General features: G+C 42.4%; 2 protein-coding genes across 2 annotated transcripts; both read left to right on the top strand.

Annotated features, from left to right (window-relative positions):
- Positions 1 to 178: 178 nt before the first annotated feature.
- On the top strand, positions 179 to 21,390 carry LOC143132760 (uncharacterized). The gene is made up of 16 exons (XM_076292510.1): positions 179 to 504; positions 5,979 to 6,090; positions 6,315 to 6,528; positions 6,897 to 7,039; positions 17,364 to 17,523; positions 17,633 to 17,676; positions 17,813 to 18,000; positions 18,092 to 18,202; positions 18,289 to 18,414; positions 18,549 to 18,656; positions 18,759 to 18,917; positions 19,280 to 19,865; positions 19,973 to 20,036; positions 20,147 to 20,331; positions 20,423 to 20,511; positions 20,632 to 21,390. The coding sequence occupies exons 1-16, from the start codon at positions 322 to 324 to the stop codon at positions 20,719 to 20,721; spliced, it is 2,562 nt and encodes an 853-aa protein (XP_076148625.1). The 5' UTR covers positions 179 to 321; the 3' UTR covers positions 20,722 to 21,390.
- A 461-nt stretch (positions 21,391 to 21,851) lies between these two features.
- ube2a (ubiquitin-conjugating enzyme E2A (RAD6 homolog)) lies at positions 21,852 to 25,298 on the top strand. The gene is made up of 6 exons (XM_076292509.1): positions 21,852 to 22,082; positions 22,377 to 22,457; positions 22,714 to 22,739; positions 23,579 to 23,668; positions 23,787 to 23,875; positions 24,003 to 25,298. The coding sequence occupies exons 1-6, from the start codon at positions 22,039 to 22,041 to the stop codon at positions 24,129 to 24,131; spliced, it is 459 nt and encodes a 152-aa protein (XP_076148624.1). The 5' UTR covers positions 21,852 to 22,038; the 3' UTR covers positions 24,132 to 25,298.

Raw genomic sequence — 25,298 nt, 5'->3', positions numbered from 1 at the left:
TGTCTGTTTTTGTGTTTTTAAGAGGCTACAGTATTTATATGTATAGCCTACATAGTGAGTAAACGTTACCATCTCTTTGTAAGGAGGGAGGGGTCGTTAGACAGTCACTTACAGAAAAAAGTATTTTTGAGCCAATCAGGTTGACACGGCAGGATGGAGCCTCTCACTTTTAACATAATTTTCTTCCGGCCATAGTCCATCGGTAGTTCCACCTTAAAATGCGATGAAGAGAGAGAGAGAGAGAGAGAGACGATAAACGAATAATGATTATATGTTTGCAGAGAAAAGCAGCAGATTGACTACAGCGTATTTTTTTTGAAAATGTATTTGAAGCGTTTCCTCGTTGCCACGGCTATTGGCTTAATGTGGTATTTCTCAGATTACGGAGAAGTTACTCTCCAGTTAGGCGTGTTTATCTGCGTTCTTTTGTCTTTTAAGCTCTTCAAAAGGTCTGTTGAATGTAGTACACAGACAGATGACTTGGCTGAAAATTCACCAAATCAGGTAAACTTTACTTTGTTAATTTAACTGAGCGTCTTGTCACAGCCCGCTCCGTAGACAATAGCTTGTGATGTGATGATTGTTGTCTATGGTCTGTTTTTCCTGCAAGGACGAGAAACCCAATATGTAGCCCATTTCAGGCGCGCGGGAACATATTTTTGACCAGGGGTGCTGAATAACAAAATAATGGATGTCCGACGATTTCTCCCCTAGCATGATATGATTCGAATTTAGACAGCTAAATACGCCATTTCAGCGCCGTGTATGAGTAGACCTCTGACCTCTGGTAGACCTAAGAGCGAGAACAGCCACTTCCACTGCAACTATGCGCAGCACTTGCCACTCCGACTCATCAATAAAAACTACGCGCACACACACCACCATAGAAGCGCACTTGACTTTACATCATTAAACTATTTCAGTATATTGCTTTTCTGATAGTCAAAATCACACCAGAGATGTTTGGCTTGAAAATATAATTAGGCTGCAATGACCTACAATGGCAAACAATTTCTGAGTAGCCTAACTTATGGCGTCTCCACTCCACAGCAAAAGTGTCCTAACCACCAATTACAGCGGTTTCTATCTGAGCGACTTCAATAGTGAAAGGATTTCAGTGTCATATTTCGGTGGCACTAGCTAAGCTGTCGTGGAACTCGAGATGACATGTCTACTGATAGGCAACAGGTCTCACCAACACGAAATTCGTGGATTTGGGCTAGATCAGCCACATTGCCTGACACTAACAGAAACTGAGCCGTACGTGAGGTCGTGGGCTTGCCAAAGACTAATTGCAAAAGATGCATCCTACCTCATCTGTTGTCGTTTGGTATTCGAAATTGGGCTTTTCACAATTCAACGATATATCCAAAGTGCGAACTAGTTGGTGATGGTATAGAAACTGGCAGTAGGCTATGCATGCTACACGGAGTTCTGACAGGTGCATGGCCTAATAAGCAGGCAAGATATAACCCACGATCGCCATGGTTTCATTTTTGACAGATCAGCCTCTGGATGTTCATATGCATAGTTAGCCTACCTTTAGTTTGTTGTTTACATTTTAAACACTGAATCTACTGTCTTTACTGCCGGGAGAGAAAAAAATCCTGTATTCTTTTCTGTAGCCTAATATTCTTTTCTCGAAGTCAACTAGCCTGCTTGCAACGTCTCTCCTCAGCGAGTCACGTCACTTTCTATAGCTAGACTAACGTTTAATCTTGACTATGGATAGCTATATTCAAATATCCATAACCTTTATTGCTATTTGCCTATTTGACAACAAATATAATGACAAACTGCGAATTTGTAAGCCTATTGACAAAAAGCAAGGGGTGCTGCAGCACCCTCAGCACCCACCTTCCCGCGCCCGTGTGTGTGTGTGTGTGCGTGTGTTTGGGAGGGGGGGGGGGGGGGGGCTGTGGCATGGGGTTTGGGTAAAAAGCGAAAGAAATGCGGCGATTGCATTTCCAATTCTAATGTGCACATTTTCGCGCAAATTCATCTAAAAGCACCAAATTTTGCAGAGATGTAGTTTAGGTCATACTGAAATGATTTAGCTAGGGCGCCGGAGACAGCGACCCTTGGGGCCAAGATGGCGGCCAAATCCAATATGGCCGCTGCGCGAAAAGGGTTCAGGCTATAACTTTTGAACTACATGAGTTACAAATACAAACTTGATATCTTTTTCAGCTTAATTGATCATGGGGAATACATTGGAATGTTAATATTTATGACCCGGTGCATCTGGACCACTTATTCCTCCAATTCTAATATGGCCGCTGTCCAAAAAAGCAGTTTCGGTTGTAGTATGGGGCCTTACACCCCATTGTTTGTGCAAATTAATCTACAAGCAACAAATTTGCCACGGATGCAGCTGAGGGAATAATGAAATGATTTAGCCAGGCCGCCCAAGCCAGTGGTCCCTGAGACCAACATGGCAGCCAAATCCAAAATGGTTGTCGCCTGAAAGAGATTCGGCTATAGCTTTGGAGCCAGATGCGTTACAAATACAAACTTGATGTCTATTTTACCTTTTTTGATGATGGGAAACCCATAGGAACACTTAAATGATTATGATTGGGTTTATCAGGACCCCCCAAATTCCCTAAATTCAATATGGCTGCTGTCCGAAAAAGGGTTTTGGCTTCAAATTTTGAACCAAATGCGCTACAAATGAGGATGTTGTGTCTATTTTTAGTTTATTGACCACAGGAAGTCCATTGGCATATTTTATATGTATGCTTGTGTAAGTCTGGAACCTGTATTCTTTTCAAGACTTTGGTTGAAAATAATTTTTTACCACAACTTTGAAGGTTATTCTCAATGTGGATTAATTTCCTTATAAAAGTGAAATGCTTTCAATGTACCACAGGTGAATAGATTTTGAAATGTAATCATATAAGAAAGAATAAGACACAATTATTATTGCAAGGCAATATTCATAATATGTCAAATTGTTAAAAAGAATAATATAGTCAATTTGTCCAAAACTCTTCAAAGGTTTGCTTAGCGTATCAAAAAAACAGCAATAACATAAAAACAACAACAGTGAATTCTCATGGTCTCTCTCATGAATTTTTGCCTGAAGAAGACCCAGCAGGGTCGAAACGTTGCCTGTTGTGCATTAAATATATGGGAGTCAAAAGCAGTGTTGCGGACATTATATTTTTTCAATTGAGTAAGTTTTAATTTGTCCTGCACCTGCCAGAAGGTGGGATGTGCACACAATAACTGTTTGCTCTCTCATGAATTCTCATTCTCATGGTCTCTCTCACAATTGTAGTCATAAGAACAAAACACTTATGGAAAAAAGTACACCTGGTTAGGAAGGAAGTTGGTAGGAAAGGAAGTAGTTGGCTAAACACTGTTGTTGGTCATCTTTTGAGACCACAGGTGACCACTACATGGACCCATTACAATTTGCATACCGTCCAGAGGTGGGTGTGGAGGATGCCTTAATCTACCTGCTTCATAGAACACACTCTCACCTGGACAGGGGCTGGTAGTATTGTGAGGATCATGTTCTTTGATTTCTCAAGTGCTTTTAACACCATACAGCCTATGCTGCCATGTGACAAGCTTTGAAGGATGCAGTAGACACCTCCACAACTTCATGGATTACTGATTACCTGACTGAGCACAGGTTGTGAGAATGAAAGGGTGTGTGTCTGAACAGGTAGTCAGTCGCATAGGAGCACCACAAGGGACTGTGTTGTCTCCTTTTCTTTTCACACTGTACACCTCAGACTTCCAGTACAACTCTGAGTCATGTCACCTGCAGAAGTTCTCAGACAGTTCACAGACTGCAGTTGTGGGGTGTGTCAGTGATGGTGAGGAGACAGGGTACAGGCAACTGGTGGACCACTTTGTGACATGGTGCAGGAGCAACCACCTTGTCTTGAATGTGGCTAAGACAAGGGAAATGGTGGTGGACTTTCGTAGGGCCAGGCCTGAGCTAAATACCATTTCAATACTGGGTGAGGAAGTTGTTGAGAACTACAAATATGTGCGTGTTCTTATAGACAATAAACTGGATTGGAGGTACAACACTGAGGCTGTATACATAAGTATATATACTGTTTTGATCCCGTGAGGGAAATTTGACTCTGCATTTAACCCAATCCGTGAATTAGTGAAACACACTCAGCACAAAGTGAACACACAGTGAGTTGAAGCACACATTTATCCCGACGCAGTGAGCTGCCTGCTACAGCGGCACTCGGGGAGCAGTGAGGGGTTAGGTGCCTTGCTCAAGGGCACTTCAGTTGTTCCTACTGGTCGGTGTTTGAACCGGCAACCCTCCGGTTATAAGTCCGAATCGCTATCCAGTAGGCCACGGCTGCCCCAAAGAAGGGTCAGAGCAGACTCTTATTTTTTGAGAAAGCTTAGGTAATTTAATGTGTGGTCATGGTAAAAAAATAGTTTTCATCTGTAGCTTATTCGGTTCAAAAGTTGTAGTCAAAACCCTTTTTCGGACAGTCACCAGATTGCATTTGGGGACTTTGAGGGTCCACATATACCCAATCATAAAAATATATATATATATATATATATATATATATTGTGTTTCCCATAGCCAGAAAATGTGAAATATTTATTAATTTTACATTTGTATCTCATCTGGATCAAAATATGCAGCCTACAGTAATCCCTTTTCAGGTGGCGGCCATATTGGATTTGGCAGCCATCTTGGTCCCAGGGGCCACTGACTCTGGCATCCTCGCTAAATCATTTCAGTATGCCCTCAGCTGCATCCATGCCAAATTTTGTGCTTGTAGATAAATTGGCGAAAACAATGGGGTGTAAGGCCATATTGGAATTGGAGGATTAAGGGGTCCAGATATACTGGGTCATAAATATAAACATTTATATGTGTTTCCCATGATCAATTAAGCTGAAAAAGACATCAAGTTTGTACTTGCAGCTCATGTGGTTCAAAAGTTATAGTCGGAACCCTTTTCGGGCAGCGGCCAGATTGGATTTGGCTGCCATCTTGGCCCCAAGGGTCGCTGGCTGCGGCGCCCTAGCTCAATCATTTCAGTATGACCTGAGCTACATCTGTGCCAAATTTGGTGCTTGTAGATTAATTGGCGCAAACAATGGGGTATAACTACAGTCAAAACTGCTTTTTTGGACAGGGGCCATATTGGAATTGGAGGATTAAGCTGTCCAGATATACTGGGTCATAAATATAAACATTCCTATGTGTTTCCCATGATCAATTAAGTTGAAAAAGACATCAAGTTTGTATTTGTAGCTCATGTGGTTAAAAGCTAGTCGGAACCCTTTTCGGGCAGCGGCCATATTGGATTGGCTGCCATCTTGGCCCCGAGGGTCTCTGGCTCCGGCGCCCTAGCTAAATCATTTAAGTATAACTTGAGCTACATCTGTGCCAAATTTGGCGCTTTTAGAAGAAATTGCGCGAAACGACCTATTTATGTGCTTAAGGCCCCCCACTATGGCCCATTTAGGATAAGTTAGCTACACAGCGCAACAAATGGAAAAGCGCAACCAGGGTAAATGATCATGACATTGATTTCAATGCATTTTAATTTTAAGGAGACCTTAACCGCTGTTAATTATTTGCAATAGAATGTAATTACTGTGGGCCATAAATAATATTCACGAAAAGTAAGATGTTAGTATTCTCTTTGTGATTTTTGTGAAGGAGGGAATGTTTAGGACAAAACCAATACTACACTTTCTTCAAGAATGTGGGTTGCCTGTATTCTCATTTTCTGTGACAACATGGTTGAGTTATGACATACCCCTATACCCAGACAATAATATGATTACTGTCGCAACTCCTTTGGTGGTTCTCAGCAAGCTGACATTGATGCCATAGCCAAGCCTGTGAATGTCAACTCCGCACTAAAAAACGCTTAGCTGGTATTATTGGACCGAATAAACTAAATAAAACTTTGGCTAAAAGAATCCATTATTGTCAGAAAACATGAAATGCATCCTGTATTCTCCAGGAAATAAATGAGGAGAAAATATGCAGTTCTGATGGGAGCAGTATGATCAGTACTAAGGAGGAATCATCACATGGGTTACAATATGTAAATGTTAAGAGATCTCTTCATAAAGGTGAGAGTTTGTGACCACCCCATATTAGAAGCTTTTAAACAGCTGTCAGCCCACTGAGTGGTGAGCAATATGTCTTTCTCACTCTAAAAAGGAATGCTTTTTTTTGACAACGCTGTTAACAACCTGCCTTGGAAAGATATTTCAAACTCTCGACTTGCGATATTGTGTTTTGCATGTGGATGTACAAAATATTGTAATACTCCTTGCTGTGCTGTTTCTTCCAGTGTTTGAGTGTGCATATGAGCAGACATTCGTTCCTTGGTACAATGTACCTGAGGCCATCACCAGCCAGCCACTGCATGGAGCTCTCAAGACTGAGTTTGACCTGTTTGTTGATCGGCTCATCAGTAGGGCACGAGGGTTTGATCTTTGTGCTGCAAGTGTGGGGTGCATTCGCATCCTCAGCCAACATCTGCATAATGCAAAGCAGTCTAAAGGGTGAGCTGGTTTTAGAGGGAAGTTGTACAGGAAACTGTGACAATGAAGCCTTTTAATCTGTTCCCTAAGCATAGTTTCAATGCCAACTGAGATGATGTGCTTCATAAATGTTCAAGCCATGTTGTGGAAAAGATTAAGTATTAACAGTTTTGTATTGATTGTGCCATGCTGTCAGCAAGTTTCATTTAACTGGACTGTTAAAACTATGCTGTTTGGGACTTTAGACCTATTAGCACCATGAACCTGGATAAAGTGGAGACTTTTCAGTTTGTGTAGTTTGTGACATCTGTTGACTCATTTTCAAAATGCTCTGCAACTGCATTTGTTATCTCTCACTTTGGTTCCTGTTTTGTGTCTGTTGGTCTCAGAGCCCCTCTGTTCAGCTCCCGAGCAGAGGAGATGAGAGTCCTCCGGGTGTTTTCTGAAGCCCTTGTGCGGAACCTCCTCCCGGAGACCCTGTGGGACCTTGAACTCTACCGTTGTATTTTAAATGAAGTAGTTGCTGTAAAAGGTATAAACCCTTTCTTGATGTTTCCGCTAGCATGACAGGACAGGGTCATTAAGAGGAGGTGATCATTTACACCATCTTCACTTACGGTGCAGTGCTCCTCCCACTGGATGGCAATTCAGTTTGAGTAAAAACATCTGCCTCTCCACGCCTTTCTGTTGAGACTAAAATTGAATACATACCTCCTGCGCATGCCTTGGCTTGTGCTCTAACTGGAATTGACTTGAGCATGAGGAAACCCCTTTCGGTCGTGCTAGTGTCATACTGACTACATTTTGCCCTGTATTCAGTTGTGACGACAACCTATTCTTGAACTATAACAAACAACAACAAACAGTTCACTTCAGTCACTGTACACGTGTCACATGTGGGCCAGCAAGATTGCACTTAACCATAGTCAAGTACAAATATAACTTTGAATAAGAGCCTGCCTGAGAGAACTTTGTTTGAATCTAAGTTTGACTTCTCTCGCCCTTCACCACATTGTCCACCACACCACTCTGTATCAAAGATTAGTTCCTTTTTTCGACTGATCTATTGCCTTACATGGGTTAGATCACTTCATACTAGTGTAGCTATCCAAATATTAACGTGCTCATGCATCATGCATAATTGATGATTAAAATGATTGCCGAGCTGTTGCATTTTCAGTAACATTTACCTTGTTTATGAAGCCCTGTTAAATGAATAGACTTTAACAGAATCGGTTAAGTGACACCTCCCCCCTTAAAACAGAGGCCTCTCAAAGAGAGACTCTGAAAAATTACGCACCCCTCCCCCAGCACCCAAACCTAAGACAAACATCTCTTACATACATATCACATATATATATATATATATATATATATATATATATTTTTTTTTTCTATATGAATAAATAGCAGTTGTTAAAAAGTACTCAACTTTGGTCTAGGGGTTCTGCCATGATGTTGTCCACACCCCGAATGTGCCGGATCCGTAGGCTATATGGTTGTAAAAATAACGCCCAGCGCATAAGGCGCTGACTTGGGCTCTTTAGAGAATATAAGAACGTTAGTGGGTTATGATCAGAATAAATAGTAACCGGAACAGCGCCCCCACTTAAATAAACATCGAAGTGTTGTAATCCCCAGATTAAAGCTAGTGTTTCCTTCTCGATGGTCGAATAATTTAACTGGTGGCGGTTAAACTTTTTGGAGAAGAAACACACTGGCCGGTCTATTCCCTGTTCATCCCTCTGCAAGAGTACGGCCCCAGCACCCACGTGGCTAGCGTTGACTTGCATCTGGAATGACTGGTCCATGCGGGGAGCCATTAAAACAGGAACAGATGTTAACAACACCTTCACATTTTCAAATGCAGCTTGACAAGTCGCAGTCCAATCAAATTTAACACGGCCCTTCAAAAGGTCGGTCAATGGTGCAACAACAGTGGAAAAGTTAGCACAAAAGCTACGATAATACCCCACCATACCTAAAAAGCGTCGGAGCTCAGGTTTGGTAGCTGGAACAGGGAAATTATTGATAGCCACCACCTTAGCGTGCACAGGCCTCACCTGGCCTTGCCCCACCACCTTCCCTAGATAAACAACTGTCGCCTGGGCAAACTCGCACTTAGTGAGATTTACAGTGAGACGAGCTTCAACTAGCCGTGTAAAGAGAACCTGGATACGCTCCAGATGTTCAGACCACCCGTCACTATACACGACCACGTCGTCCAAATAAACAGCACAGCCCTGTAAACCAGAGACTACGCGGTTCATTAGTCGCTGAAATGTGGCGGGCGCATTGCGTAATCCAAAGCTCATCACAGAATATGAGTACAGACCAGACGGTGTTATAAAGGCTAACAAACTTACTTACGAACCTGGCTGATCCTACCCGGTCAACACAGTCTTCAACCCTAGGGAGTGGAAAAGAATCTGGCTTTGTGATGTTATTTAGCTTCCGATAATCAGTACAGAATCTATACGTCCCGTCAGGTTTACTAACTAGAATGCAAGGTGAAGCCCAACTGGAATAAGAGGGTTCTGCCAAACCATTATCCAAGAGATACTTCACCTCTGCCTCTAGGTGCTGCTGTTTCTCTGGTGACACCCAATAGAACCTCTGCCTTATCGGCGCAGTGTCACCCACATCAATATCGTGCTCGATCAGATGAGTGCACGACGGTGTATCTGAAAACAAGGCAGGAAAGTTAGAAATCAAAGACTCAACCTCTGATGCCCTCTCCTTGGACAAATGCCCAAGTAGTGTGTCCAAGTTAGACAACTTCTCTGAGTTCCTCAATCGAGGCTGGAGCACACAGTCGTCTGGGCTAACCACATCCTCATCACCACACGCTGCCACTATGTGGGGAGAGAAGCTAGACATCCCAGCAACTGCAGCCAAAGCAACTGACTTACCCTGGTCACCAGTCTCTGCTGCCCCAGAAACTGGAGACCTGCTGTAGTAGGGTTTCAAAAGATTATTGTGACAGTTGCGTATTACGCCTACGGTCAGGGGTTGAAACTAAATAGTTCAGGTCTGACACCTGCCGAACAACCGTGTAGGGACCTGTGTATTTAGCAAGGAAGGGGGAACCGGCTATCGGCTACAATGCCAGAACCTGATCTCCAGGACTGAACACTCTCGGCTCAGCCCGGCGGTCATACCAACTCTTCATTTTCTTTTGAGCCTTGGTCAGATTTTCTGCGGCCATCTCACAAGCTAAGAACAATTTCCGGCGGAAACCGTTCACATACTCCAACAAGTTAGTGGGACTCTCAGGACACTTCAGCTTATCCTGCAGGACAGCTAAAGGCCCACAAACTCTATGGCCGAACACCAAATCATTAGGTGAAAAACATGTACTTTCCTGTGTTACCTCACGTGCTGCAAGCAACAACCATGGAAGCCCTTCCTCCCAGTCTTTGCTGAGCTGAACACAGTAACCCCTAAGCAATGACTTGAGCGTCTGGTGAAAACGCTCCAGAGCGCCTTGGCTCTGTGCGTGATATGCGCTACTAAGCTGATGTTTAACACGCAGCTGCTCAAGCACTTCTGAAACCATACGTGATGTAAAATTAGAGCCTCTGTCACTCTGAATAGTCTGAGGGATGCCGAAGATGGAGATAAACTGAGAGAGAGCCTTCACCACAGACTTGGTAGAGATTGTACGTAACGCATAGGCAGCGGGGTAACGGGTAGCCTGACACATTACAGTCAACATGTAAACACACCCGGACTTAGAGAGAGGCAATGGTCCAACGCAATCAATTAGCAAATGCTCAAATGGGTTTCCTAAAGCTGGAATAGGGTAAAGCGGAGCTGGCTTGATCACCTGATTAGGCTTTCCAGTTAACTGACACGTATGACAGGTCTTAATGAAGCATGCCACATTCTTCTTTAGGCAAGGCCAATAGAAGTACTTCATAAGTCTGTCATACGTCGCACACCCAAATGGCCCGCTATATCACCATGAGCTGTCTGTAGCACCAGTCTCTAAACTTCATAGGCACTACTATCTGGAAAACAGGATCCCCAAACACATCATTAGTCTGAGGCATCCACTTACGGACCAACAGCCCATCCTGAACAAAATAACCCCTCGCTGCACTATGTAGCTCCTCAACAGCTAAAACCCAAGCAAACAGTTCACTCAAGGTTGAGTCCTCTTTCTGAGCTGCAACAAAATCACTAAGTGACAGAGAAGATGGCAAATCTGGCAACACAATAGGCTGCGAATCAGGCTTACGATTTTTCTCTAAAACCTCAGTTCCAGAGGCACGGTTCATGGCACGTATTACTGCACATGCAGTGAACACCTCAGGTAAGCTCTGCAGACTACTATCAGCACCTGATGGGATAGATGGAACACTCTTAACAACCACAGGTGGTGGCACATCACGCCAGACACGCTCTCCAGCCAAGTTATTACCCAAGATGAGATGAACGCCATCTACAGGCAATGAAGGGCGCACGGCAATGACGACCTCACCCTGAACCAGGTCTGACTGTAGCTCAATCCTATGCAGAGGAACAGTTACAACCTGCAACCCAATTCCCCTCACTAAAACATTACCAGTGCAGGAATCATTAGACAGAGGCAAAACAGACCCTAGAAGAAAAGATTCAGATGCCCCTGTGTCTCTGAGAATCTTAACTGGCAGAACTACCCACCAACGATACAAAACCATCTGTAATGAAAGGAGTGTAATCATTGACATCTGCTTCAATTACATCAGAATGGCCATACTGGCTAGATCGAACAAGGCCAGACAAGTTAGACGAGGCCACGCCCACTTCAGGGTTAGACCTAATCTCTGTGTGAATGATCTCAGACCGTGCGCGCACACCAGAAACGGCCAGGGCAACAGGTCTCGCTGCGCCAGGTTTGCTCCTCTGGCCTCTTTCTTTCAGGGCCAGACATTTGTTCTTCCAATGCCCCTTTTCCAAGCAATAATGACAAGCATCTGGATCTGCTCTGCCACGAGATTGTTCTCTGGCTACAGACTGACTAGTGGGAGTGTTAGAAAATCCTGAACGTTCACTGAAACGTCCAGAGCGTTGCTCGCGGTAGCCCTTTCCTGGATTATGTTCTTTAAAATTATGCCTGTGCGTTAAAACATGCTCATCAGATAAAACTGCGATGTCTGCTGCTGTTATTACCTTCCACTCATTTATATACTGTCATTCGATCAGGGAGGATGTTTCTAAATTGCTCTAAAACAATTAAATTGCACAACTCTTCAAAGGTAGAAACGCCTACTGCAGCGCACCAACGATTGAAATGACAATTTAGCTCTCTTGCTACCTCTGTATAAGTCTGCTTTTCTCCCTTCTTCCAATTACGAAATCGCAGTCTATATGCTTCTGGAACTAACTCATATACTTTAAGCACAGCATCTTTCACACTTTTATAAATCTTCCTTTCAGGTACCGACAAAGCAATAAACGCCTCCTGCGCTTTTCCAACCAGAACACTCTGGACTCAACGTTCGTTCAGAATCGGTCCAACCACGATCATCTGCCACACTTTCAAACAGTGAAAAGAACACATCCGGATCTTTCTCATTAAACCTTGGTAGCAATCTGGCCATATTAGATATATCAGGGGTGCGCACTGGCCCAGTCGGAACATCGCCACCGGTATCACCTCTAATCCTGCCTTCTGCAATTAACCTCAGTCGTTCTAAAGCAATTTCTCGATCACTTTTGATTTTATCATATTCTAATTGACGCTCAGCGTCTTTCTCTCTACGTTCTGCCTCACATTCAGCTTCTCTCTCTCTACGTTCTGCCTCACGTTCAGCTTCTCTTTCTCTGCGTTCAGCTTCTCTCTCTCTTTGTTGCATTTCTAACAACTCTTTTTGTTGTTCAAACGTAAGACCAGAATTACGAGACTCACCCAATTTTGCCAGTAGCGTTGAAGCACCTTCAGGCTCCAACTCCTATCGATGGTAGAACAGCCTGCCTTATCTGCGCCAACTTCGCACTTTTTTTCAAGCCTAATTCAAAATTATAGAGTTCACTAACGTTACGCAACTGCTCCTTAGTCAACGTATCTAAAACCTGACCTGATGGAGCAGCGAAAAATACAAGTATCCATTCATTACTTCTGCCGTTTTTAACCCTTATTAAACCAATCTTTTAAATGAGCACGTTTATCAATGTAAGTGCGGCCCCCACACTGCAGCTACAAGACAAGAAACAAACGGAGCTGCCCTGCATAGATCGATCCACTTCATGCATACCCCAAGAACAGAGATTTTTTTTTTAAAAAATTTTTGTTATATTTTTTTGGGCTTTTTATGCCTTTAATTGGATAGGACAGTGGAGATTGACAGGAAGTGAGTGGGAGAGAGAGTCAGGGTGGGATCCGGAAAGGACCATGGGGCGGGAATCGAACCCGGGTCGCCGGCGTACGATGCAGGTGCCCCAGCCAGTTGCGCCACGGCTGGGGCCAAGAACAGAGATTTTTAATACACGATATCAGCGGCACCTAACTTCCCCGACAAAATGCCGTTAAAGCAGACATCCACGACTGTGCCCTCTGCCCAGGATATAGCACAAAAACAAATAACTAAAATAACAAACAAGCGTTTAAGCGCTAAGCAGGGGTTTGCAAAGCTCCGATGGCTACACCATCAATTAATTACAAATAATTCTGTCTTGCAAACACAGCGAAGGCCCACACTTACCCAACGATGGACCACCGCCAATACTTTAACCTGGCCGTATTTAAACAACCCCAGGCACAAACGAACCAAATTGTCTCCTTGTCTCCCGCACCGACGTAACGCAACACAACTTCCAAACCTAATTAAACGGATTTGCGTGTGTCTTACCCAATATTTTCTAATGCCTTAAATGCCCAATCAAACTTGAACTGTATCCGAATCTCCGCAGGATCCGAACACAGCCAACAAATTAGACACAGCCAACAAATTAGACACGTTAATCAAAACGGCCTACAATACCTCGTGCGAACATTACCCCATTGAGAAATGCAAAAAACGCATATTTACCAATCGATGGTTCAAAATCCCGGACAAGCCCCCCAAATCTGTTACAAGCCTGGCTCAAAGCAAGCAACAGAGAAGGGAAAGGCCACACGCCAAGGCCGTAGTCATGATGTCAACATTGGGGGGGACCAAATCTGTGGTGTGGTCTGAGGGACCCCCAAACAGAATTTCAATACATTTCCTACCATGCAAAAATATTATTAAAAATCACAAGCAAGTCGTTAGTTAGGTCAGTCAATTAGGTTATTCCAAACTTTTGACGGACACAGATGCCCGTAATGGAGTTGGATTTGGAAAATAAAAGTGTAAGCGGTCAGTGTAATGCGGTGTAGTGAATAAGCAAAACAAAATCCTAAACGGTGCGGGGGAGAGACGGAGCGGCGGCGGTCGACAACCCGGTCTCGTCTGAAGTGCTTTTAAAGGCCCAGACCAGGAAGCAATTAGTGCGACTCCATACACCTGCGCCCAGCTCACCTGTAGGAGACAGACGCAGCACACAGAAACGAGGAGGAGCCAGGCAAGGCCGTGACACTGGTCCATTCAGTTGACATTCACCATCCCAACCACATCCTCTTCAAGTGGCTACCATCTGGTAGACGACTAGCCTACATATCAGCCAGAGCCGAAAGACTGAGGAAGACCTCCTTTCTGCAGGCAGTACGTTTGGTCTAGGGGCAGGCCATTGCACATCAGGACTGGCATATATTGCACCTGCACCTGCACTTTTTAGATAATCTTTTTAATTTCAGTAGGCTTCAGTAGTTTGTTTTATGTTTCATGTTTTTATTTATTATATTGTCTTTTGATTCTGTCTTCCAGCACGGTTGGAGATGTTACACTTTACATTTCACTGCTGTTGTACATGTACAACAAACCTGCTTTGAGTGCACTGACTGGAGTGTGTTACAGAATGGAGAGGACTTAGAGGAGGTCACACAGTGCACAACTGACTACCTGAACTTCTGTATGGACATTGTTGTTCCCACCAGAACTGTACGCTGCTTTCCCAGTAACAAGCCTTGGATAACCAGCGATGTCAAGACCCTTCTTAATAGGAAAAAGATGGCGTACAGAGAGGGGGACATGGCAGAGCTGAGGCGTGTGCAAGGGGAACTCAAAGTCAAGCTGAATGAGGCTAAGGAGGACTACAGAAGGAAGGTGGAACAGAAGTTGCAGGAAAACAACATGAAGGTGGCATGGGACGGCATGAAGATTATAACTGGCCTGAAGAAGAGCAGCAGCTCTGTGGAGGGGGACCTGGACAGAGCGAACCAGTTGAACCACTTCTACAACAGGTTTGACTGCCCTGCTCCAGCTCCAATGGGAGTGGTCTGTCCACCACCCCCGGCTGACTCAGGCACTGCTCTTGTTTGCGTGCCTGCCGTACCCCCACCTCCCAGCCTCCCAGTCTCTCCAGCTCTGCATCCCGTTGACACCCAACGACCTAAGCCACCATCACCTCACGCCCTGCCCCCGCCTGACACCTCCTTGCCTGTGCCTGTTGAGGCGTCCACGACTCTGGCAGCCTTGACAGGGACATCAAGGAGGTGGTCATCCCCCAGCCCCAGCCCCCACCACCACACCCCCTCAATACCAGTGCAATACCAATACCAGACCTGTCGCTCTAACATCACATGTGATGAAGACAATGGAGCGATTGGTCTTAGGTATGCTCAGACCCCAGGTACGCTATGCACTAGACCCGTTACACTTTGCATACCAGAAGAAAGTGGCCTTGGACGATGCCATCACTTATCTTCTACACAGGACACATTCTCACCTAGACAAGGGGAAAAGTGCTGTGAGAATAATTTTCTTTGATTTCTCAAGTGCTTTTAACACCATCCAACCCCTCAGACTGGGAGACAAGCTCTTGCAGATGGGTGTGGATGCTCACCTGGTAACCTGGATTACAGATTACCTGACTGAGCGACCACAGTTTGTCAGACTGAAGAACTGTGTCTCTGACACTGTGATCAGCAGCACCGGAGCGCCACAGGGAACTGTGCTCTCTCCAGTCCTGTTCACCCTGTACACATCTGACTTCTGCTACAACACTGAGTCATGCCACATGCAGAAGTTTTCTGACGATACTGCAATTTGTGGGGTGTATCAGGAACGGGCAGGAGTAGGAGTAGGAGCCTGGTGGAGGACTTTGTGCAATGGTGCAAACTCAATCATCTCCAACTCAACACTTCAAAGTCCAAAGAGATGTTGGTGGATTTCCCCAGGTCTAAGCCCACTCCAGTCTCCATTGATGGGGTCAATGTCGAGGTGGTAAGCACCTACAAGCACCTACAAGTACCTGGGTCTCCACCTGGACAATAAACTGGATTGGTCTGCCAACACTGACACACTCTACAAGAAGGAGTAGGCTGTACTTCCTGAGGAGGCTGCGCTCCTTCAATGTGTGCAGCAAGCTCCTCAGGATGTTCTACCAGCGTTCTACCTGTTCTACCAGCTACCTGTTGCTGCCAGCGTCCTCTTCTATGCAGTGGTATGTTGGGGAGGAAGCACAAAGAAGAAGGATGCGGGGCGACTTGACAGGCTGGTAAGGAAAGCTGGCTCTGTAGTGGGAGCTGAACTGGAGTGCATCACTTCAATATCTGACAAAAGGACCCTGAACAAACTGATCAACATCTTGGACAATGAGTCTCATCCACTCCACAACACTATTGTTAAGCAGAAGAGCCTGATCAGCTGGAGACTTCGCTCACTGCCTTGCACAACAGACAGACTGAGGAAGTCATTCGTCCCCAGGGCCATTGAACTGTTCAATGCTTCACTTAAGGGAAGAGGAAAAATAGACTTCTCCGCATAATCTGTCTGCCTCTTCACCACTTCCATGTCTTGAACTGTCTGTCCACTAGCCACTTTTTACCACTGTCTTCTGCCTCACTGTTTGCGTGCTATATTAGCACATATGCACAACCCCTCCCTCCATGCCACAGCCAAACTGTGACCACACTTATACCTTCCTTAATATAGGTATATATATATATAGATATATAGACTTTATTCTTGCACTGTTTGACTTACTCATTTGCACCATCACCATGACACTCATTCACACAGAGCACCTTACCTTACCTTACCTTATGCACAGAGAATCACAGGCTCAGTCCCTGCCTCAGTCATTGCAAGCGCATCTTGTTTGATTAATCACCCACTATGTGGATACTGTTTTTTTTAGAATTGTGTTATTTAGTATAATTTGTATTTTAGTATCAAAGGTCAAAATCCCTGTGCACAGCTCTTCTTGATCAAGGTGCTGATGGTGTGCAGTATAACTATTGAAAAGTCAAAAGAGTAGTATACATTGCACACTGGATGGTATATTTTGCTGACTTTATTTGGCGTGAACAACGCGTTTCGCCACGCCAAATAAAGTCAGCAAAATATACCCTCCAGTGTGCAATGTATACTACTATTTTGTATTTTAGTATATTTAGTATTTAGTATATATTTATCTTCTTCTGTCCTTATTGCTTAGTTGTGTTTTTTATATTATATACTTTTAATTACTTTCTGCTGTTAGTGAATGTGTGTGTGTGTTGTCTGTATGCTACTGTGACCTTGAATTTCCCCTGGGGATCAATAAAGTATCTATCTATCTATCTATTTATCTATGCATGTGATGAATAAAGCTTGAATTTGGGTAGTGTTTACAAGGTTTTGTGTTTTTAGGAGCTCACTAGTATCATACCAAAACTCCTTAATAGTAGTACTAGTAGTAGTCTCCATAGTACTCATGTTTGAGTCATACTTTTGTGATTAATGCTGACTGAAGATCTGGTTGAATATATTTTTTATCATTGAAATATTGTTTGTGTCTGTGTTCAGTGTTAGACCTTCTAGTGACTTGGCTCTCGGATCCAGACAATCTTAACCAGCTGATAGTGAGCCAGCTGGATGGAGTGGCCGTCGGCCGATCTGTGGAGGACCTGTGTGAGTCCGAGAGAGAGGACGGTGCCTCCTCATCCGAGTCTGAAGACGCTGGAGCGTAAGTAGCTTCACATGCTTATTAGCACAGAGTAGCTAAAGAAAACCCTTAAAAGCAATTTTGTCTTTTGAGAAGTCCACATGTTTGATTAAAGAAATGTATATTGCAGCTCAGCAGATGATGCAGAGGATATCTCCAGAAAGAGAAATAAACGTATGTTCAACTGATTGTGTCACCAAGCCTCTTATATAGTGTCATCAGTGCAGTTGCTAAAGAATACGTTTGTAAATTTGTATATGGTATATGTATGAATTGACAAATCTACTTGATATGTTTGTGCTCCATAAAGCTGGTAAGAAATTAAAAGAAGGATGGTCAAAATTTCTTGAAAAAATGAAGTCCAAGAAGGCCAAGAAGAAGGAGCAGGAGCTGATCTTCAAGGCCCTAGAGCGCCAGAGTTCAGCTTCCCCTGAGGATGACTGTAATGCTGTCAGCAACAATGAGGGCTCTGTCAGGAGTGAAACAGACTCTGAAAGTGTAAGAGGACAGGATGTTTGTTCTGTTTTCGTTTAATATTAAGTGATTCAAATGGAATTAATGAATTGTCTTTTCCCTCATGAAATGTCAGGAGGGCAGTGACTTCGAGACCTACCTTACAAGTGTCCAGGAGGACATGATGGAGTTTAAGTTGTCTTATGAGATGTGGAGAGTGGGTAACTGGAATGTCACAGTGAAGAATGTAAGTTAGGCCTAAATCAAGTGAATTCCGTTGCTCCAAGTTTGACCATCTTGATTGATGCTTCTCTTCTCTATGTTATCTTTCAGGTTCAGCGAGAGAGTGAGGAGTTATGTTTCACAGTTCATCTGGAAGAACGAGACAACCCTGAAAATCTGCACTGGGATGTGATGAAGACGCAAACAGACCTCCTCTTCTTCCATAGCCGATGGCAGGTGAGGGCAAATTAAATTCTAGGGGTTACAGTTTGCACAGACTACTTATGTATAAATGAAATACGAAACTTCCACCTGACCTCCAATACTGGCCAAAGGTAACACTGTGCTGTTGAATGCTCGGTCACTTACAGGACATGTCAGATCTGCCATCGGTTTCTGCCATAGTTGATGACAAAGGGAGGGATCTGGATGAAGCATTTCAAGAAGAAACTAAGACCACTTTGCAGACTTTTCTTCAGGTACACATTATTTAAAATGACAATTATAATATTCTTTATAATAGGCATGGGACATTACAAAAAAGGATACATTATTGTAACAAAGTGTACACTGGAAAACAGGAACTGGTTTCAGATTCCCAGTTTGGCCACAGTCAGCCAGTGTTTCAATTCCTGTGTCCACTGGACAAGTTGCTGAGCGAGGAGCAACCTTGTGGCGGAGTGTGGGGTCTCGTCAGTGGCATCGCCTACTTCCTGACTCCTTCATACGAGGAAGACGAGGTGAGCTTTGATTTGACTGTCATATTCATGTGAATACAAGGTTGCATATTTAGCGATGTAAAGAAGACACATTGAACTGTATTAGGCTTACATCAGATCCAGTCATGCTGTGTGACTGCAAACTATAATGCTGATAACATCCATCAGAGACAGTTGCATGCATCAGATACATGCAGTTGTCAAAATCAATGCAGACAGCATCATCTACTGGTCATTGTGGAAACTGCATTCGCTCCTTTTGACTCGTCATTTTTTTTTCAGAATACAATTTTGATAGAAATGACACCTAACACTTTCTGTCATTTGTAATTGGGTGATGTATGTCAATATGACCGTGATGCATGACTGTGTATTACTCTCAGCACTTTAGCCCGGTTGCAGAGGCTAACACAGAGGATGTGAAGACTACAGTCATAATGAATAAGCTAGAGGTTGTGAAAAATGAAGTGGAACATACTGAAGGAGACACTAAAGAACCTCATCACACCAGCCTCAAGAGTATGTGTCCTACCAATGCCAGTAACACTGACCAGATTGAAGAGATTGAACCTATACAGGCCGATGACGGCACATCTGAAGGGTTAGAGGATGACTGTGATCAACCCGGAGCCATAATCAGCGGGCTCTCCAGTATCGCGGAAAGTTTTGATGAATTTCTGGCCAAAGCTAAATCTGTGATTCCCAAAGTGCATCATACAATAATCAATCAAAATTCAGACTCTTCGGTGTTGAATGATTCTTGGTCTCATCTGGGGAACAAAACAAGTAAAAGGGACAACATTTTACACAGAATGTCTGCTGGGAGGCACAAGAGCAAAGAAAAAGACCAAGGCTGCATAGCAAAAGAGGACTCGCATACTCAGAGCCATTTGGAGAAAAACACTAACCAGTCTTGGGAACATCTGGAAGCTACTAAAGCCATATTTGATTTGCTGAAAGAAATATCTGGTCTGTCCTTGTTCTTCATAGTATTACTGCATGATGAAAAATATAAGCATTTATATAACTGCCCACATAAACGTGACAAACTGAATTGTTTTTTTTTTTGTTTCTAGGTAATTCATTTATCCTCAACATATTTGATGCTATTTTAAAACCAGTAATGCCTTTGGTGAAGAAGTATGTGTAAACCATTTAATCTTCATATTATTTTGTATTATGTTTTTAGAGACTCTATAAGTAGCAGGTTTATTGACACAGTGTTTTGTGTCCTTGTATGTGCCTCTCAGGAAAGTGAATAGTTTCTTGGATAGAATGAATCCTACAGAAGCACAGGTGGCATCCTGCATTGACACTGCTCGGGAAAAGCAGTGGCCCGAGGGTCCTCAAACCTCAATGGACTCAAGACCTCAAAGGACTCAAGAGGAGAAGAGTGGCACGAGAGAACGAGCTCAACAACTCATCAATACCAAATGTATGGGGGTGCTTTTTTTTTTTTAAATACAGCCTTACTGCTGTAACATTAGCAAAGGGTATGTCTGAAGCAATACTTGCTGTGCTTTCAGATTCAAATTATCTTATACTCAAGAAGACTGATGTGGAAACAGTGTTTAAGATCTTCCAAGAGGCTGAGGAGAACAGGAAACTGGCCTATGTGAGTATGTTATCACCTGGGAAGCTCTGTCATTGTCTTTGATTACATATTGGATTACAAATTGTTATTGATTGAAATGTCGATGTTGACTGAAATGTCTTCATTTTTTCAACTGAATAGATGCTGCTATCATTCCTGTTGCATGAATTCTTGCCCGGAGAACCTGCTCTTAATGTGATGGCTCAACTATATGTGAAAGACGTAATTTGACTTCAAATAGAATCACACTTTTTTAGCTGTTTATTTATTATAAAATGATTAGTATACATTTTATCATTCCATAGTACTGATCATGTAATATTTTAACATAAATATATTTTGAATAAATCCTCTCTTTTTATGAATGCATTTGAACTGTGAAGTTCAAAATGGATTGATACCTCAATGACTGTGATGACATTTTTAATTAATTTCCCAATCTCTGGCTGCCCCGCAGAATTTTGTTTTGATGTTTCTGAAGTTTTTTGTTATGCACCACTTACATCACTTTATTATTTGGTTGTTGAAATGTCTTGATTGCTGAAATTTAGTACACTTTTTTTTTAAACTGAACTTTTTTGACATTCATGTCACTTCAGGGAGCACAATGGGACTATGCAAACCTCACTTAAACTTGTTGTACAGTGTATGACAAATAAGTTGCCTATATTTCTGAAGAAGCAAGCTTTTCATATCTTCTGAAAAGGAACTCCACAAATGCTCCACAAGTCATGAACCAGGCCTACTAAAACTTAAACCCATTTAAGAATAAGAAAGATTGTTGGCCTAATTGAAGGGTTAGGTTTATTTTAAACATTTTAAAATGTGTGTGCGAGATTCATGTGTGTATCCAAAAAGCTAATGTTTCTGCAAATTTCAATAAATGTGTTTCACCTGTAAGTTACAGTGTACTGTCCATTATTTTAATATTGGGCTAATATCTAATAAAAGGCCTAGCCTACATATTATAGCAGTATTTATTTTATTATGTAGACAACTAGGCTACATGTAGAATAGCCTAGATTATTCTTAGGTATAGTGAAGGTACTGTTTAATTAGCTGTAGATCTACCTAGATACTATCCCAATTTTATGCACAGATTGCTACACATATGACGTATTGCAAGAATGAAACGTGCTTACTTGTCAAACTTGGAAGGTATGTCGTCAAACATACGTAGGCATTAAAATGTTTTACGAAGTCCTGGTCAAAATTTAACATTATCTGATTTCAAGTGAAAACCGAAACATGTCAGTATTGTGTTCTGTATCGTTGACCACTGTGTTTTAGTTGGAACAGAATACAATAACAACCTTTCGATTATTCGTATCCCCCCCCTCTGTATTTTCAGCAGTGGTACTTCCGTTCCCTTGAGAGCCTGGCCTAACCTAGCTGTGTGAAACAGGCAAGAATATCAAGGCTACATGCTAACTGGCTAGCCAGATTGATCATAAAAAGTAGGATAGACAAATATAACAAAATATTGCAGACCGTAGTCAAATTTTGATGTCGATGTTATAAGCTCTGTATTAGTCATTTAGAAAAAAAATGTCAACTCCAGCAAGACGACGTTTAATGAGAGATTTTAAACGGTAAGCGACATGGAAAAATATATGGCCTTTGCTTGTTTATTGCTAGCCGGCAACATGAGAAATAGATATTAGCGTTGACTTGGGAGCTGGTTTACTAGTGATATAACGTAAAATAGATAACGTTGACCAATGTCTAAATAACATTATATTCCCTTTGCCAATCTCGGTGGTTATTTGCTTTGTCAAAAGTCACAATTATAACTTGGGAGTAAATCTAATGTTAACATCTCTTGGCTTTAGCCTTTAGTGCTTTTTGTATTTAATTTAATTGTTGCATTGGACTTATGTTTAAAGACTTCAAGAGGATCCTCCAGCAGGAGTAAGTGGAGCTCCGTCAGAAAATAATATCATGGTCTGGAATGCAGTCATTTTTGGGTAAGGGGTGGCTAGGAGAGCTGTCAAGGCTTCCTAGCTCGTAGGGCACACTGCTTGTCTGAATCTGAGACGTAGCCTAACTTAAGTCAGTCATCGTACCAACATAGCCAGCTTGAGTTGTGTTGCTTAGTTTTGTCTTGCTATTTCATGTGGGTCAAGTTAATTTGTACTTCGCTGCATAGTCTATGTTGTCAAGACTTGCTTGATAGGAGTACGAGATTAAACAACATGAATAAGTTTGTCCTTCTTTCAACAGGCCAGAAGGGACACCTTTTGAGGATGGTAAGTTTAATAGCTAAGATAACCATATATTCGTTTTCTTTTTTTTATGACCTTGACCACACCCACCACTCATCTGTTGCTCAGGTGGACCAGTCTGTAGCCATTTGGTAGATCATTCTAGATGTGTACATGTATTATTGTTTGGCTCCTGTCCTGTACTCCACTCCTGTAAAACAGCACAAATAGGTAGATGGAACAAGTTTAGATGAAAAAAAATTTCATCTTGAAAGTGGGTGGGGCATGATCTTAACAGGAATAGGACAACTGCATTGCTTAGTAACCATTAACCTAATATGGTTGTGCTGAGAGATTACAGTCTGGTGACGAGTTAGATGTGTAACTCTGAATAGGAAAACTCCTGACTATTTGGGCTAAAACCCAATCTGCTCATGTCGTAATGGCAGTCAACCAAGTGATTATGTACTACCTTACACACAGTCCCACTGAAGCTGTTTAGTATGCTTAAGTGTTATTGCAAACGGCCCTTAAGAATTGTGCTACTGTTAAGGTAAGAGATTGAAAACAACGATAGGGACTTGTATAGCTATTTAGATAGCTTCTCTTACGTATGTGTTCTAAAGAATAGAGCACATGGCACACTTGGCAGGGCAAAGCAGTATACTTAATTATTTACCCAATCCTGGCACTATGGTACTATGATAGCCTCATCCAGACATGTCTCTCAAGCATGAATACAGCCAAATAACTGCAAATATCAAGTCGGCATATCAAATCACACAGGAACAAAGTGTAACTTAACACAGGGTCAGAAAATGCCTTATTATTGAATTGACCTTTAATTATGTGAAATTTCAATGTTTTGTTTTATTTCTCTATAGGAACTTTCAAGCTCACAATAGAATTTACAGAAGAATACCCAAACAAACCCCCCACAGTTCGTTTTGTCTCCAAAATGTTTCATCCAAATGGTAGGTATTGCTTTTTTTTCTTTGTTCATACAGTGTAACTCTATAGGCAAGATGTACAGAGATACACATGATGGTGTTCATTACATGATCATGACGGTCTGTTGTGTTTTGTGTTTAGTATATGCAGATGGTAGTATATGTTTGGACATTCTTCAAAATCGCTGGAGTCCCACCTATGATGTATCTTCAATCCTAACCTCTATACAGGTACTGATATTCTAATAAATGCCACAAGGTTTCAAAATGTTTAGCTTAATTCAGCATGAGAATGCTATACTCTTGAAATACTAGATATACTGATGTGTGTAACTTTTTTACTTTTTTCATGCTTAAGTCACTACTGGATGAACCAAACCCTAACAGTCCAGCCAACAGCCAGGCAGCTCAACTGTACCAGGAGAACAAGCGAGAATATGAGAAGCGCGTGTCAGCCATTGTAGAACAGAGCTGGCGAGACTGTTGACCCCTCTGACTCCACCAAGTATGAACAGTACCCAGCCTCCATACATCAGTCTCGCGCAAGACTAAAATAAATACACATCATGTTTTGAATCTTCCTACTCTTACTCGGTAGAATTGTCTGTTCCTTAGCTCTTTGCAAGGTTAGAGTGCTGTTGTGTTGTGATCTCCCTCATGCAGGACCCTCTCCCCCGAAAAGGCACATTTATACTAAATTATATGTACCATGTTGTGCCTGGGTTATTTGCAACATTTTTTTTTTTTTTACCGCCACCCTTTAAATTGGAGATGGTCTTTTCTGCCATATTTTACTTGGAGTTTGCCCCCTTAGGTGCAAGTTGTGTGCTCTTTGACCGTTAACGAGAGTTGGTTGCATTGCAGTTTGGTGTAAGGAGTTATATTTTGATCTGGTGTTCTTATGCCCAAATTCAGTGAATTAAGTCTCACATAAACCATGTTTTATTTACCCCTTCTCACTGATTTTTACCTAAGCTAAATTATGTGTTTTGTTTAAAGAAACTAAATTTAGTTCAGGCAGACAGGTCAGTGCCTGATCTAAGTTTTATTTGACATCCCTAGTACAATTACGACTGGTGGTGTTAACATACATTTGTAATGTCAGAAAAGGTATGACTGTCTTACATTGTGATGTGCATTCTGATTAAGAGTATCCACCAAGATGGGAGTATCAAAAAAAAAAAAAAATAGTATCCACCAAGGCATATCTTCAACTTCCTGTTAGAAAGGAGCTCTTGTTTTATCAGTTTGTTTTGGATTCAGTTTTTAAAGGGGAAACTGTTCTGAAGCACATAAGTTGTGTCACTAATCTTGGACTCAGAATGTATCGACATGGCACTGTTGAAGATGTATACTCACTGTCAATACACTGTCCCCTACCCTGTTGTTACCTGGTTTGCATGGTTTACTTGCGCACCTTTCTGGTTTGATTTCAAGTGCCGTTTACTTCTTAATCCCACAAGGAGTTTCTAATCCAACAGCCTGGGCATGACGCTCTTGTGTGCTTGTCCTTTAATGCAGCGTCTGATTCCAATCATCTGGATGAACATTTTTTCTAATGCACATCAAATTTCAGAGTGTCAAATTTGCACTAGTAACCCATGTAAGAAACTGTACATTTTCTCACTTCTTGTAAATAAACAGTAAAATCAAA

Source organism: Alosa pseudoharengus, unplaced genomic scaffold (assembly GCF_046254945.1).
Source record: "Alosa pseudoharengus isolate Yale_2024_CS ecotype anadromous, Long Island Sound unplaced genomic scaffold, YU_APseudo_1.1 YU_APseudo_1.1_scf_19, whole genome shotgun sequence".
Lineage (NCBI taxonomy): Eukaryota > Metazoa > Chordata > Actinopteri > Clupeiformes > Clupeidae > Alosa > Alosa pseudoharengus.
This window is presented reverse-complemented; position numbering and strand designations above follow the sequence as displayed.

What these genes read in the sequence shown, in the direction of transcription:
- LOC143132760 (XM_076292510.1), top strand. Translation starts at nt 322, where the DNA reads ATGTATTTGAAGCGTTTCCTCGTTGCCACGGCTATTGGCTTAATGTGG. An exon ending in TAAGAGATCTCTTCATAAAG is followed by an intron (nt 6,091 to 6,314) that starts GTGAGAGTTTGT and finishes TGTTTCTTCCAG; the next exon opens with TGTTTGAGTGTGCATATGAG. An exon ending in CTTCATACGAGGAAGACGAG is followed by an intron (nt 18,918 to 19,279) that starts GTGAGCTTTGAT and finishes TATTACTCTCAG; the next exon opens with CACTTTAGCCCGGTTGCAGA.
- ube2a (XM_076292509.1), top strand. Translation starts at nt 22,039, where the DNA reads ATGTCAACTCCAGCAAGACGACGTTTAATGAGAGATTTTAAACG. An exon ending in TTAATGAGAGATTTTAAACG is followed by an intron (nt 22,083 to 22,376) that starts GTAAGCGACATG and finishes TTATGTTTAAAG; the next exon opens with ACTTCAAGAGGATCCTCCAG. An exon ending in TGGAATGCAGTCATTTTTGG is followed by an intron (nt 22,458 to 22,713) that starts GTAAGGGGTGGC and finishes TTCTTTCAACAG; the next exon opens with GCCAGAAGGGACACCTTTTG.